The 16,605-nt window shown below is 42.7% G+C and overlaps 1 protein-coding gene across 1 annotated transcript; it reads left to right on the top strand.

Moving 5' to 3' along the window:
* Positions 1-1,402: 1,402 nt before the first annotated feature.
* kiaa0408 (KIAA0408 ortholog) lies at positions 1,403-15,019 on the top strand. The gene is made up of 9 exons (XM_022753595.1): positions 1,403-1,825; positions 2,184-2,351; positions 7,503-7,805; positions 9,608-10,165; positions 10,453-10,532; positions 10,822-12,637; positions 13,554-13,579; positions 13,627-13,630; positions 13,672-15,019. The coding sequence occupies exons 1-9, from the start codon at positions 1,403-1,405 to the stop codon at positions 13,906-13,908; spliced, it is 3,615 nt and encodes a 1,204-aa protein (XP_022609316.1). The 3' UTR covers positions 13,909-15,019.
* Positions 15,020-16,605: the final 1,586 nt, after the last annotated feature.

The following is a 16,605-nucleotide window of genomic DNA, read 5'->3' as shown; positions in this document are numbered from 1 at the left end:
CGCTCTCCAGTTGTTTTTAACTAAGCCAATGCATTCCGATCCAGACTACATTTCAGCTACTTTGCTGGTGCAAATGTGGGCTCTTGTGGCTGTTTTTGAAGGAGGACATTGATTGCAACATTCAGGATCATAAGAAGAGGTAAGGGTCTGTTATTCAGCCCAGTGGCACGTGCTTCGTAGTTTTCTGCGCTCGAGCTGAACATTTTACTCAAACTGACACTAGAAAACCGCGAACATCACAAGTTTAGTGTAGAAAGCGAACTCGTGCGTGACTGTTCCTTAGCCTATACTTACTATGTATCGAGTAATGACTACGCTACGAATCAATGACGTTAGACGGGCTACTGTAAAGGCTGAGTGGCAACGTGTTATCATCTCAAATCAAGATGAATAAAATCCCACCCCTCTTCGCTTTCCTCGTGACAGTCATTCCCATCTCGTGCTATGATAGCAGATGAGAAATGGCAGAAGGCTGGAAAGAGTCCTGCCACGGATGAGAAAAGATTAAATGTACACACACTCGCTTTTATTACGGGCAAGGTAAGACAACTACTGTTTATTTTGCAAGACCATTACTGCGCCCAGGTCGTAATAAGTGGTTTGTTGTCTCTAAAATTAGTGACTGTTTGCGCACAGCTGTTTTTGACTATAAGTTTACCACGGCGTGGATGTGCTAATTGATTTGTTGCCATGGATACAGCGCAAGGTGGTATCTTGCGACGTAATTAGAGCAACCCGGTGTTGATTAATGGATGTTGGTCCGCAGCCTTTCCGCTTCAGCTTTCTGGCTTTAGGAAAATAAACTCATGGTTACTAGGGGGGTAAAAATACTCCGCTGCTCTTACATCAGTGCGCTCCGTGATATTTTTGGGATCTTCTCCCATTCGCGTCGGAGTGGTTACTGGGTGTCTGTCTTTGCCAGCTCTGGATTGTCGCCTACGACGACTCTGTGCAGGGCAGAGACACGACACAGAGCGTCCTGAGGTTTCGATGCAAACATGTAAAAGGAAAGCAGCGCGCGGGTGGAGCAGTGAGGAGGACAGCATGGGGGACTTTGGCACAAGGAACAACTTCTTGACCTTGTCTCTGTGAAGATATGGAAGGGACCAAAGCAGCGTCCTGTCCCGTCCCCTGTATGAGCACTGCGGTGACCGCTGTCCTGAGTGCTGCTGTGTGGCCGACAGGTGATTCGGCCGGGTTTGGATAATTGGCGCTTTCATTAGCCTATGCCACCGGTCACCAACTGAAAAGCAGTTTGAACTGAAAGTATGCTGATCTGTGTCAAAAATTATTTCAGGTTATGCAGAAATGGATACATACAAAACAGCTTGGTCCACCAGCTTCTAAAATTTTTATCTGATAAAATTGTTTTTGTTATGATTTATTTTGATGCCCTCGAGAAATGTGGAGTGCGTTTATGAACGGCTCGGGGCTGCATGGTGGGGGCGGTGCTGGCGGGGGATACGTCCCGTCTCAGGGATGGGAGTTTGTGCCGTGCTCCAGGATGGATAGGGCAGATAGAGGTAGGGGCAAAACCCGCAGTCCGCTGAGAAGGATCTCCTCTCCGCCCACCGTCTTCAGTCAAATCTACGAGCCACAGTTCGGTGCTTCACCGGGTGGAGGAGAAGGTGAACCAGGGACACAGCTTGAGATCCTAAGGGGACAAATGTGGCCGGGTCCCGAAGCCCAGCAGCAGCCGCAGCAGCAAACACATCACACACGGCTTAAAAAGAAATTTGAGGATTTGAAAAAGCGACACGTACAGGACAAGGAAGAGTGGATGCGTGAGAAGGAGTCATTGTTGAGAGAAGTGGCTGACATACAAGTAATTGGAACTATTTACCACCCCTGTGAAATCTATATATATAGATTTGTGTGGGCCATGGTTCTCAAAGCATGTAGCCTAATCTTTTTTTCTTTACTAATTATGTTGGTATGTGGGAAACTGGAGTTTGTCAGTGGCACTCACTAATAATAGCACGACATTGATTAGTGCTTTAAATGAAAAATTTGTTAATTTGATACTCCAGAACCAATTTTATTCCTTCTTAGTTCATCAATGATTGTTTCAGTTACATAGTTGGAAGTGCAATGCTATAGCCTAACTTCTGTTTGGGAAAGCAGACACAATTCATCTGGTTTATTTGGCTGACAAGACTGCTGGCAACTGTGTTTCCATGCAGGGAGGGGAGAACAGGAGGATTCTGCTGGACCTGAAGACGGTTTTGGAGGAAGTGCAGGCAGAGGTGAAGAGAGAGGAGGAGAAGAGGAGTGAGCTCCAGCTGCAGTACACCAGAGACAGATGTGCCTGGGAACTGGAGAAGGCTGAGCTCAAATGCAGGATTGCACAGGTAGGTGAGGGATGACAATAAAGGATGTTTGGGGCTTTGGGTAGGGTTTGTTTGTGTGTGAGTTAGTAGAGCAATGTATGCATTACTTTATATATAGTTCTGTGTGTGTGCAGGTGCATGCTCAGTATGAGCTCAGTTATCCAACAACAAAGAGAAATCTAACAACTGTACTGCACATAAAGGATGTTTCATTTTAATAGTTTCTCTATAGCTTATATCACATTTGTATATTTTCTCATGTCTCTGTATAGCTGGCTTACAGTTTGGTGTAAATTGGGCATGCCATGTTTGCCACCCACATGGCAGGGTGATAAGTCAACCTGGCATCCATCCAACTCAAGCCTCAGCTTAGACAAAAGATTTGCACCGAGGAGACAAACTCAGTTATCCCCGCTCAGCCAGACATAGACACCCAGCTTGGCTTTTAACAGCTTTCTCTCAACAGATGAAACGTTAACCTATTTTTACCATGGGCAGCTACTGTGAAGTGTTTCTTGAAATGGGGAGAAAATACAAGGTTAAGTGTGCATACCAGTGCCATGCTGTATCAGGCATTGCACAGATCACTTGAAGCACCGTGCATAGTTATTCTTCAAAGCAATGTGGCTTTTAGGGATTTAGCTTTTTTTTCTGGTTATATCAGAGGATGGATTTATTTGGTTGGCCTAGACTAGAAAAGTCTAATCAGACTTGTTCACTGTTGAGTTTAAAAAAAGAAAAAAGTTTTGATTCTGTGAACTTTGTTCAGAGTTGGCGTTGTCTGTGCGCTGACTCTAGTTTTTCTGTGATGTTGTGGTGACAGTATCTTTATTTGCCAGTTGAACCTCATATGATTCCTATCACAGACTTAAAACTGATTGGTCACGCATTCACTCATCGCACACAGCTCTCGCTTCTAGCTACTAAAAAAAATCAATGACTGAAGTGATGAAGCTCAAGAATTCCACAACATGGTGCTGGAAATGAACAAGGTGGTGCAATGATGCTGAAAAGTAGTTGGACAAGACTACTGATGACACAGAAATGCAACACAGTAACATGGCTTTACCAGATCACACACTTGTACTATACTGTAGACGACCATAATATAATTCCCTCTGTGTGAGTAGATGGCACAATGTTACTGTTCAGCTCTTCTCTTTTTGTCCTGCTGGCTCTGTGCCTTCTCAGTGTGGTTGACGGAGAGTCTTATAAAAGCAGACGTTTACTGTTCTGCTTTGTGTTTGAAAAGCCCAGTGAAGCAGTGGGAGACAAGGCTTGATGTACTGCAGGAGGTTATACCATGATGCCACATACACACACACACTGATGAATGCCAAGATGCCGATGTACATGTGAGACATCTGTGTTAGAGACAGTCGAGTTTGGAGAATCATGGAGATCAGGACGCTTTGTTTGGGACAGGAGAGGTGTCTGTGTCTCTTTTTTTTTTAATATAAATTGGGGTCCAAAAGTCTGATCCCATGTGTGTCCCATTCCCTTCCATGGGAAAGTGGTCTCAGACTCATGGAAGTCTATCGTTGTCTATGTGTGTGTGAATATTCAAAATATACAGTAATTTTGAATGGAGCACGTAGACAGTTTATATTAATTTAGGAAAATGACTTGGAGTAAAGCCACAGTGGGTGGGGTTAGCTCCATTGTAAAAGTTGTTTTGTCTTGATGCCACATCCTGCCATAGTTTATACTTCTGGGTACATGTTTACCAAGTGCTAATCTGAGGCTACTCATGAGGTTCAAAATACATCAATTCAAGTTTTCTGAAATCATTCACAGCTCTGTAATCAAATGGCTAATTTATAGACTTCGACCTGCCCTCATGTTGCAGTTTAAAGTAAATGTGTCTATTTGTTCAAGAAAGTAGTATTACATGTAATTTGGGTGTCGATTTTAGACCAGATTGCTGAAGTTATACTTTTTACAATCCATGTAATTCACACTTTAATGATAGATTTTGACAGAACATTAAAACAGTAGCCTGATAAGCAGACTGAATTGTCATTTTGTTTCACCTCACTTAAATTATATATTAATTGCTGAACAAATCAGATGTTTGTGGTGATTCAGAGGTTTGGAAACAGCCTAAAAAATAGACAAGAATGCATGCAATTCAGTGGAAGGCGGTCAGCAGAGCTGAGTGTGTGTAACTCCATATCATTTTGAAGTGACATGTGAACAATTTCAACATGGGTGAGAAACTCCTCTGTCATTTTCCACATGTTGGCTTCACTTTACCAGTGCAGAGGAGAGCTCATTTTTAGCTCAGGCAGAGTGAAAACAGAGGGTGCTGAAGAGGTAGAAGGTAACTGTAAAGGCAGTTTGAATGCTGACAAAGATGACAATCCAGAATAGCACTGAGCTGAAAAGTATTTGTAAAATTAGCAGGTATGCCTGAGAAGAGCCCTTTGATGCAATCAAGTGAATTTGTGATACAGTCTGAGAGCTACACTGGACTATTCTGGCAGTAAACTTATTATTCCACTGCTATTGCTTTTGTTTGTTCATTAATGCACTTTGATGAGAGACTTTTAGCACAGTAGCACACAGTCAGAGGGAAGGACAGAATACTGCAGAGGATTATCCAAGCAGCCAAGTGTATACAAACCTGGAGTTGGTGAATTGGTGGTGGAAGTCAAAAGAAGTGGTGTGTACTTAAGGAAATGGGTCCACTGAGTTGGAATTTTGAAGTTGTTTTTTATGCGAAACTGTGAGGGAAATAGCATTTGCTTCTCTTCCTGATGAAGTCCTCATTATCCCTTTTTAACCAAGAGAGTCTGTTTAAATCTACAGACTGAACTGCTACTTTTATAAATTGAATTTAATGTATAAAATGTCCATGCCTTACTTATTTTTCCATTGTTTTAGCTGTGGTTAGCAGTTAGTTGACATCCATTTGTTGGTCATTTGATTCTTCGAGAAACTGGAGCTGTGTATCACAAACAGTATAGCCAAACAATTGCATCATTTTGACTTTGCCTTGGTTGGTGCTGTATGTCATACATTTGCTATACCAGATACCAGATTATAGGCTCTAATTAAAGTGATTCTATAAAGCATCAGCATAGCTTGTCAACAGTTGCATGCTTGTTTTATTCTCAATTTCATTGACACCCTATTTTCCACAGTAGGCTGTGAATGTAACTACTGTAAGGTGTTTCTACATCCTCTTTGGTCACGTCTACCACCAAATACCAAGCAAGCATCCAAGGTCCCAGGCAGAGGTCTTAGTCTGGATATTTCCAGGCATATTTCTCTGCATGCCACTGATTTATGAAAGTTGCTGGCAGCTAGGAGACATCTCACTCTGCCTTAGCAGCCAACTTCCCCTCCTCCCTTTACCTCATCTCTCCACCTCCCCTAGGAATGTGACATTGTACAAGGCTGTGTGTCCGCTATTTATAGTGGGTCACCGTGGTGACACAGTCACCTTTATATACCCTGTGCCATACGGTGGCAGCCAGGGTGATCAAGAGTAGCTCGAGATGGCTCCCTGAGACTGATTTTAAGTTGTGTCTGTGTGCATGAGTGTGTATTCCCTGAGCTGGCTGTGATGCTGTGAACCTGTGTCCCTGTTTGCATGTTCAGTTCCTCCAGAACTTCCTTTAAGCAGATGGCTTGGCTTTGCTGTTTTTAATCAATAAAAACGTCTTCAGCTCTTTTATTTTGACTCCAACCATTTTCTTTTTGCACTTTCACTATTTGTTTGCATTTGGATGTTTAAATAGACTGTGGACAGCACCCATCATCATCCATCTGTAATTGTGGAGAACTTTGAGAAGAGCCACAGGCAGACAGAAAGGGTTGACTTGTTTTCCTACACCATAATTTCTTGACCCCAGGCCACAGGCAGAAATAGCACCATGACCGAGGCTTGTAAGAAGGCTTTGCTCGATGTCTGTGACTGAACACTGAAATAACACACTCTGGCATGCTTGTGTTGCATTCTCTCCCTCTTTCTAACACACACTCCATGCACACATGCATGATCACACACACATACACATGCACACACATGCACACACACTGAGACACAAGCATATATGCACATGCACAGGCGTTGTCTTGGGCTCTTTACAGTTCCAAAGCCAACCACCACCCCCCCCACCCCCCTCCGTTTTTATGAGAACAGAAATGTTCATATTTACCACTGAATGCACAGATCTATGCACTAAAACACACCCTTATTCTTAAGTACTTTGAAAGAGGATATTCTCTACATCAAAGAATTTCCTTTGTAGAGGACATATCAGATTATCTACAGACTACCAAGACTTAAATCTTTGATGTTATCAAATTTGGCCAGTTTCTAAGCTTCTTTTTTAACAGTGAACTCTGGAGTCTGACTTCGTAGTAGAATCTAAATTGGAGCATAGTTTTGCAGCATTTCTTTTCATTCTAAATAAACCGATAACGTGTTTTTGGCTCAAGGTTTTGGTGCTAACACAGTGAAATTCCCAGGGGAAATACCCAGGGTATTTCAGTGAAAAAGGTCTTTGAACTCATTAATATTGTCAGTAAAACAAAAATGTCCAGTTGAATATAATACAGCTGGCATTTTTATAATGTCCCCGTTGAAAGGAATAAGAGGTTTAGCCTAATTTATGTTAAGAGAGCCTCTTTGTATTAATCGATGTTTCTCTAAAAACTGGTGCACCAGAGTATCATCTGCCTGAGACCAGATGAGACCACATGCATCCTCTGCAGACATATTTTGCTGTGCTTGAATCTGCCATATCCTGCACTGTATCCTGTTAGTTAGTGAAGTACCACAGAAAAGAGACCTGACCTCTGAACCTATGATCTCTGCGTGTGAGTTCTTACAGGATATTTTAATCTTTCACTCTTGTCTCCTCTCTCCCTCTTCCCTTCTCTGAACCCACTCACACTCGTCCCCATGGTGCATTATTCCCCCACTTCCTCCACCTTCTCTTCCTGCCACTCCTTCATTCTCTTAATTCCACTGTTAACTGTCTCTCACTCCTACCTTTCTTGCCGGCATCTGGCTCTCATCCTCTTTTTCTGCAACTGCAATCTATCCTTTATCAACACTGACTGTTTCCTCCACTGCCTTTCCCACTCTTTCCCTTCCCTGCTCCCTTTTTTCTCCTCCTCTGTGTTCTCTGCTTGCGCTGTCTGTTTCTTTCTCTCCAGTTGGAGGCTAGAGAGGGTTCTGGGTTAGTGAGTGGAGGGGTCCAGTCAGCAACAGGTCCTGGCTCTGTGGCGTTACAGAGCACTCGAGACCAGCGCGGTGAGTCCCCATCCCTCCGCTGGGACAGGGAAGAGCAGCGAAGGCTCCTGGCAGACACACACTCAACAGCCATGGACCTGCGCTATCGCCTGGAGCACAATGAGAGGGACTGGTTAAAGGAGAAAGCCGAGCTGCTGGAGAGGTTTGACGTTGAGAGGAGGGAGTGGGAGAGCCAGTTGAAAGATATGCAGAGGAAAATAGAAGAGGTAAGATGTGTGGTTGAATGAGTATATATCTGCATTTTGTCAAGGTTTGATGATTTGGTTTGTGGTTACGGTTCAATTTATGTTGGATTTGGTAAAAGTAAACCACACAAATTACTGTGGATAAAGAAAACCTCCAAAAGTATGTAAAACACATTCCAGACTTCTCCATATTTTTAGGTCCTATGCATATTTAACTGTTCATCAATCTTAGGACGTTTTCCTACCTTGTGTATGATATATGGTGTCCTGTGCACTAAGAGTGTTACATTTCCCTCCTACACATCCTGTTCAACCATAAACACTGTCAAAACAATACCCCTGATCAGCGCAGCTGCAGAGTACGAGGAAAAGAAGGAGTGGAAGGAAGAGGGCAAGAGTTCTGCTGCTATTATATGACCTCTGGTCACTGAGACAGATGCAGTGATTAAGACAGTCTGTGCCTTAATCATCACTGGAGTGGACTTTCACTTTGGTGAATGGTTAGAATAGTAGTAATCATAGTACATAGAAACAATTAGACAATTAACAAAAATACCAAAAATTCACTTGTTTGAGTTTCTCAAGAGATATCATTTACATTTACATGATAATCTACATGACAGTGAATCTTCTTGCCTTAGATAACAGTAAATCATTTTGGGTTTTGAGTTGTTGTTGTTTGGACAAAACATTTTATAGACCAAACATTAAACCAATTCGTTGACCAGGCATTTAGCAGATTTACTTATAATAAAAAATTAGTTTCAGGCCTAATGGGAACTTTTGCAGCTGGCTGGGTTAAAATGGGGGATAAACTGTAACAGGACACACAGGGAAGTAATTCAGAGCAGATTGATGAGGGAGGGACAAAGGTAAAGAAAGACAGTTTAGCATGGGTGGTGACAAAGCCCCAGTTTATCAGCAGATTAAAATCTGACACGCCCAGAAGAGCAGATAAATGTTTTTATTGAAGGAAGCCATACACAAGTAGTTGGACAGAGTGCGAAGGCACTGAAACAATTTGCTATGAAAAGAACATGTGGCTCTCATTTGCCCCTTAGAGACCAGAAAATGAGAGAGGAAAACAGCAGAGGAATAAAGCAGGCTACAAGGCAGAAGTCCCATCTAGACATTGCGTGATGGGAAGGGAGCCCAGTCAACATGAAATAGTTACTATTTTGAGAGTCTATGGTAGCAGGCCAGAGGTTATCCAATTTTATGTGAAAGAATTCTTGGATGTTTTTTTTTACTCCTCTTTGGTCTAAATATGCTCACAAGATTTGTTGCTAAGAAATTTTGCCTGACTTCTCATCATCCCATATTAGTTTTTGATTATGCAGGAGTAGTAGCTACAGGATAGTGCCATTAGTATAATCAAATGATGCCATTTACATTCTTTATATTGTTTGAGCTTTTCATGCTTGACTCATATATATCCTCTCATTCTAAGCATCCAGTAAAAGTGGAGTCATTACAGTCATCATGTAGGCTCTTGTCTCAAAATCTAAGCCTCTTTGAACACATTGCTTTGACTTAGATGTACCTTTGTGATCTCATAGATGATAGAATAATATCACTGATAAATGTCACTATTTAAGTAAAGAGTTTTTTTGTTCATATTTGGCATATTTGACTGATAAATTTACTACTCTATTTAACGTAATATTGATTTTGATCAATTAATCCAGAATCTAATCTTCAAATGCACCTTTAAAAGGACACATTTTAAAAACAAAGGGCAGTGTTTGCTTCATTCATTGTAAGACTGTTGCTGTACAGCTGAAAAAAAAAAGATGACCTCTATTTTTTCTTCCCATTACCAGCTGTACTGTGAAGTGAGAGCCAAGCGAGAGGGGACCGGACCGGACAGTGGAAGGCAGGACGATGATGATGTTATGCATAGGCTCAGTATACGTTGCACCAGCACAGGCTCCAGTCTGCTCAGTGATAACTCCCGCTCTGAGCCGCTCAGCAGCAGCAGTCAGTCAGAACCAAGCAGACAACTACCATTTCCTGGCTTTGGTCGCAACAGAAACATCACTGGTGGTGGTTGTAGTGGTGGAGGTAGTGACCAGCCCACGTGCTTCCCAGCTGAAAGCCTCTGTGAATTTAATGTTGGTGGTCAGTTTACTCAGAATGACCATTCACAACCTGCGCTGGTGGATGAACTGAGATCCAGAGGCACTTGGCAGCAGGACTGTGTTGATGATAGCAGGGACGCTGTGGATACAACAGAGCTGGATGATATTTTTCTAGCAGCTCCACAGAAAAGTGCCTCTAAAGGGAATGAAAACAACTTCCATGTTAGGCCACAAGAAAGTCCTGTTTGGTCAGAGCTGAGTTATGGCAGTGACAAGAAGAACACCACTGCACTCAATGCCGTAAGAGTTTTAAACAATTTTCATATTTGATAAAAGCACTACATTTACATGCAATACAGACACATGGTGTGGTTGTCATCGCTTGCTTTGTCCTTACTTCTTTGCTCTGCTGTCTTATACTTGTTGTTTGATCATCAGTGTTCTTGTACTTGCCTTTGCATTCCTTAGTTTCTTTGAAGAGAGAATCCTCGTGACCCACCATTTCTTTTTTACAGTTCCTCAGCAATGTCCAGCATCCTATCCAGCACGTGTCTTTGTATCTCTGTCTCCCCTTCTCTGTGTCTCAGGCTCTGAAGGAGATAGCACGTGTAAGCGAGGAGCTTTGTAGCTACCAGGATGAGATCAGGAAGAAGAGCGGAGATAAGAGGTGAATAAATCCTCACTGCTATGTTAACTTCCTGGCACCAATATGGAACTATGATAATCACTACCTGCTGAGTCTTGATGTGCTTATGTAGATAATCTCAATACCATGTTTGTTTCAGTGCTGTGAATGAATAATAGATCTTTTAACATGTGTCTCTGGAAAAATGGCCTCAAATGAAATTAGTCATAAGATGTAAATATTACATAGATTGTTTTTGAAAATCATATTTTAAGTGAATGGAGTAATTAAAGTGGACAACAATAACATTTTACTGTTTAATTCCTTTCAGGAATCGATCTGAATCCCAGTGCCTAACTGAGGAGGTGAATGAACCTCTCTGTGACCTCAGCCAGATCTACGATGACCTCCGGGCGTTGGAAAGGGAAAACTGGATCACCTTGTCACCAGATAACACGGGGCAGGCCAACAGAGCTCCAAGTGAATCCTGGAGAACAAGTGCTGTTGAGCCGGACAGCTACAGAGACACACAGACAAGCCCTGGAGTACTCTCTGAGATAGATGCAGCAGCTCCACCCATCCCTCCTCGCTCCTCCTCTTGGAATCTGAACAGCCCTACCCATCCAGACACAGAACTCCACATCCCAGAATCCCCCATGACGACAGTGAGGAAATGCCATAGCCCCTGTGTTCTAGTGGACAAAAAGTGTAGCAGCCCCTCCATCGTCCGGAAGTTTGGGGCCATGCTACAAGAAAATGAAGGAAAAGTTTTAATAGACGGTGTGGTAGCATCATGCTCTGTACCTGCTAACTCTCACTGTAATATGGGCTGCTGCCACAGCCGCTGGTCCTGTGATGCAAGCAAGTTCAGTAACAGTAAGTTGTCTGCATATGGGACAGTACAGAAAAGCTTCTCTGAAGTCAACATACTGAGTCCTGGGAAAGACTTGCGCTCAGATAACTTAAATAACCCTGAGCTACAAATGCCTCCACTCGTCAAAGAATTATCTGTAGATTTGCTCTTGTCCTCTCTGGAAATACCACCTGCCAGCTCCAATCTCCAGGGCTCTAGGAGAAACATAATGCTGGAACAAAAAACAGCTGAGTTCAATAGAACTTTGTTTCAAGCTGAGATGGGCCGTGGTGTAGAGGAACAAGACAGCTTTACTGCAACAGATGCCTCCTCTCTGGGTTGCCAGCCAGTCCTTACAACATCAGAAGAGGTTTTACCTCCCAGGGAGACCAAATTTCAGCCACATTGCACTGATGTCACCACTGGTGTTATGGGTGTGCATCCCGAAGTCACTCTTTCCACTTCGGATTCCACAATTCAGAACCTCGAGGTCCAACCAAGGCGAATGAGATGTGGTTTTGAAGGTCAAGAGGTCAGAATAAAGCAAGAAATCCCTTGTGACCTTTCACCTGAACAGTCACAGGTTGGACTCAGGGACGCTACCACAATAACCTCTCTGAGTCCTGCATGCCGTTCTGAGGTCAAGCACAAAGTTCAAACAGCAGGCAGTCCTTCCAGGAAAACACAACACAAAGCAGCCACAGAGGCTCTTTTTTCTGAGCCTGTCTTGCCTGCAAATAGCCAGCCAGCTCAGAATGTGGAGGTTTCCAGCTCTAAGAATGAGAATCCACAAGGAGCAAAGCCTCAGCCAGCCAGAGTGGGTGTCTCACTCCAGCAACCGCCTGCAGAGAACAAACAAAGACAGATGACACAGCCAGGGCACCAGGCACAGCCAAGGCATGTGTCTGTACCTCCTTCCCAGTCTGACTCCTCCAGACATGGGCCTCGAATGATGAATGACCATCCCTGGAAGCCCCTCACTCTGGCTGCATACCCACGGCCTGAAGGGTCCAGGTCCAACTACGGGGCAGTGGAGAGGATTCTGAAGAATTATGAGAGTGCAGCTCGGGCTCAGCAAAGCCAGAGCCAGCAGAGCGAGACGACTTCAAGTCCTCACCTTAGTGTCAGGCAGGAGGAGAACATCACAGAACTGGACATGCTGGACATGGACCCTCTGCCCTTACCCCCTACTCTGAGACACACACAGACTTCACACACCTCAAGGACACACACCACACATGCACAGCTCAGCCACACTGCCATGGGCGTGAAAGAGATACAGCTTATAGTGCAGGTGGGTAGAGTCTCAGATGAACAGTCTGTTATTCACACTTTCACATATAAGCACCCTCCTTGCCATGCAGCAGGTGTACTTTTCACTGTACTGATGATAACTTCAGAGGCACCCTGTTGGAATGAAATGTGTCAGTTGTATTTTGTTTTGACGAAAATATAAATCAAACTATATTTCCAAGGCCAATTACACCAGTGGACCTGGACGAACTTGCACATTTCGTTCTGTTCCACTACGCTATGAAATACTAAGCAATTGCCCTTGACTGAGGACAGCTCCGGTGGGAATGTTGTTTATTTCTGGTATGTGCTAAGAGACAGAAGCAGGCCAAAGCCTCCATTATAATCTGGGCATCTGGGCCATTCCATTGCTTAAAGGCTCCGAACAAAAGGAACTGGCAGTGTGGTATATAAAGCATTTAAACTTGGCAGGAGGTGTATCACCCTCACCAACTTGTCTTTTATCTTTCAGTCCTTCCATGGGGCCTCGTAGTGGAAGTGTTTTTCTGGCCTTTGTGTTGTAATTACAGAAGTATCTGCAAGAAGCCAGCTGACTAAGTGCCCTTGTCGAACCGTGGAAATGAGAAAGCTGAAGTGATTACACTGCTTTAAAGTCATGCAAATGTTAAAGAAATTGTGGGAGCGATTATCAAGCCAATTTTATTTGACCTCATGAAAAGAATGTCATTACAAGCACCACATTAGTTTAGCCTCAATCAGGGAGCACTGTCCAAAATAAAATGTGATGATTGTGAGGTGCTGGTAAGTGGCAGCAGAACTGCAGCACATGTAAGGTATTTCAGTTCAGATGCTTTCCTCTAGACCAAAAAGGAATGGGATCTACTTGTGTGATCTTTTCACATGAGTGCTGGATTCATTAATGTTCCTGTTTGAAATATGCCTGTTGTTTTCCCTAGGATCAAGAAGACTACAGATGGAGCACGTGACAAAATGTAAAGTATCTGTGTGTGTGAATTTGATTGTTGACAGGACGGTGTGATAATCCTAAATGTTAATTCATTTGTTTCTCCACAGGAAAACGAAGAGTCTTGTGTCTCCTCTTCCTCCGTCCAGAAGAACTTCTCGAGGCCTGCCCGTCCAGCCAACCGCCGCCTCCCCTCCCGATGGGCCAGCCGCTCCCCCACTTCTTCCTCCTCCACCTCTTCGTCTCCCTCTACCACCCCCGTCATGCCGCCGTCCTTCTCCCTCCAGAAACACACTTCCTCCTTTACCTTCTCACACGCCTTTCACATAGAGACTGTCATCATTTGATCTCCACCCCACCATGTGTTTGAACCAACCAGAAGCCTTCAGTGATAACCTCTGAACTTTCTCTTTACATCAGTACTGTTGTATATATCAAACCCAGACTGCTTCTCCACGCCCACAGACTCAGAAGTGTACTTTAGTCGTGAGTTCACGAACTCACCTTTAGAATGTATATGGCATCCAGAGGAGCCTAACTGACCAAGGAGAGCAAGTAAAGGACCTGAAGCAGCTTGAGTTATTCAGCAGTATGCTCCTGATCAACCTGCCAGGCATCAAGCATAGCCTCAGAGGACAGTCAGAACATCACTTTCCAAAGGAACAGTCACATCCAGTGCGTCATTCATTCATGCCAACCATCTGAATGGATATCCTTTGCTCAGGTCTAGATTCTAGCCTTGAATAGTGTAGCCTTGCAGATTTACAAACAACAGACTCATATTCAAATCATCAACAAACTGAGATGCAGAACGATGTATTTAATATGTGCTGTGTTTTGTATTTCATGTGCAACATGTTTTGTGTGCTTTTTGCACAGAATATGACGTGACGTATACAATATGCAGCATCATGTTGGTTTCAGAGATAAAGGCAGCGGAGAAGATTTCCCCTGGCATCACTCTCTGTGTGCTGATAAAGCAGTGTTGGTTTTCTGCCTTCTTAAATATTACCTACAGTACATGCCTGGACTGTACCTTGCCTGTGACTAAAACATTTTCCTTTATTCTCATGACTGGCTTTATATGTTTCATGATTAAGCAAAAACAGCATTTACTTGATATCAACAGATAGATTAAAATGTGAGTTCCTTTTTTATAACTTTGTACCAAAGGCTGGTTTCTTTATATGCATTTTCCTGATTTGAAAAGTAAATGCATTGTTTGTAAAGACATTTGTGTTGGCTGTCCCATAGCTGATGTTTTCTGATCGAAATGTATGTTAAATGTCACTCATGAGAGCCTGCTTTTGTGCATAACATAAGTAACGCTTATAAAAAATACTGAAAAGCCTTTTTTCTACTTTTACTAATTCTGAATGGTCACTGATCAGGACACTCAGCCGAGTAGTATAGTTTTTTTTTTTTTGGGTCAAAGTGGTGAATCATATCATGATGAAAGTGATGCCTTTGCTGTTCTTTTTGTGTAATAAACATAAGAACTTGACCAGTCCTCTTCTCTTTTCACATCCCACACAAGTATCTACATTTGTATTAGACACAGTAATTGTGATTTGGTCTCACTGTGCAGCTTAAACTGATTTATTTGTCAAATAATTCTCTCACACTTTTAAAAATGTTTTTATAGGCAGCTTAAACCCATTTGTGAAGTGTGACTGAAAGCCCTACTACAACATAACACATTATAAAGAGAATATTATTAAGTGGTATTTCAAAAGTTAAGAAGCCCTGTAGACAAACATCTGATTTCATCTGTATCTTGTATTTTTTTTTATTTCCAATTAGCTCCAACAATTTAGTTCACGAGCTACAACCTAAGCCAACCACTGTGCAGTTTTCAAGCCCCACTGCAGGACTCTTTAGCCTGCAGAAGGAGCAATAATTTAATAAGTTCTGAACATCAGTTAAATGCTGCACATAAATATTTCTGTGACTGCTTGAAGAGGACTCCTAGGCGAACGTTCAACTCAGAGATGAAGCACCAGAACCGAATGACTGTCTGGCTCCTTCAATCTTGGTGGCTGACATCTCTGGTGACACTGATCTCTTCCTCTGAGTGATGACTGCAGAGCTGCGGGACAGCAGCAGAGGAACCATTCATCTCTGTGATAGTGTGAGTGTGTGTCTCTGTGCTTTTATGTTTGTGGACAGTATGTATGTATTCCTCTATAAATGTTTTATTCATTCTTCTATCTAAATGTTTGATTTTGTTTATGTCACGTGGTGCAATGAGCAACATTTTACTATGTTTCTACAGAATGAAAATATCTGTATTATTTTGTAATTTTACGCCACTATCTGATAAATGAATCAGTTTTGCACTTCTACATGCCCATTCACTTATATAAACATACAAAGGGACACACGCGGCCATACACACCCTTGGACCTGAGAGGGACAGACACCTAACCCCTCACCCTGAAACCTGGCACCCAAGGCTGACTGAAATAACAGGTGCAACAATGTTATGGTGCCAGAAATCCTACCCCGGCGCTGATATAAATATTGTCATCCTCTCCTGATGCCCTGACTAGCGCTGTGTTGGCTGTCTCCCCCTGTTTTCCTGTGTCAAGGTTGGGCAGGAGTGTAGATTCCAAGCACTGGCCTGTGCTCAAGTGTGGAGGTTTCCAGATGCTGAAACCGTTATATAACCGGCACTAACTGTTTTAATTCCAGTGCTGCTTAAAACACAATAACACTGGAAAGAATTTATGGAACAATCTGTATTTTATCCTGCAAGCATATGCTGCTACAGTGACATAACAAATGATTGACATCAAGTGTAACACAGCAGCTACGTACAGCAGTTTGCCAATAGCTACTGGCAAAATAACACTGCCTTTATTTGTGACATTAATAACAGTGATTGTAAGGATGATGATATTCAAAAAAAAACATTTTTTTTACAACAATTTAATACCTTCTGTGTTCATATACTTGTTACAGTAAATGTATAATGTGCATTAAAAGTAGTAATGGTAAAGTAATAACAGTTTTCCTGTAAATCTGAACTTTTATTGATGCAT

This window comes from Seriola dumerili, unplaced genomic scaffold, assembly GCF_002260705.1.
Source record: "Seriola dumerili isolate Sdu_G_001 unplaced genomic scaffold, Sdu_1.0 BDQW01000191.1, whole genome shotgun sequence".
NCBI classification, from domain to species: Eukaryota; Metazoa; Chordata; class Actinopteri; order Carangiformes; family Carangidae; genus Seriola; species Seriola dumerili.
Note: the sequence above shows the minus strand (reverse complement) of the source record. Positions and strands in the feature narration are given on the sequence as shown.

Excerpts from the sequence above, each read along its gene's own strand:
- kiaa0408 (XM_022753595.1), top strand. The coding sequence starts at position 1,403 with ATGTGGAGTGCGTTTATGAACGGCTCGGGGCTGCATGGTGGGGGCGGT. Across the intron at positions 10,166-10,452 it reads ACACCACTGCACTCAATGCC|GCTCTGAAGGAGATAGCACG; the intron begins GTAAGAGTTTTA and ends TCTGTGTCTCAG. Across the intron at positions 10,533-10,821 it reads AAGAAGAGCGGAGATAAGAG|GAATCGATCTGAATCCCAGT; the intron begins GTGAATAAATCC and ends AATTCCTTTCAG.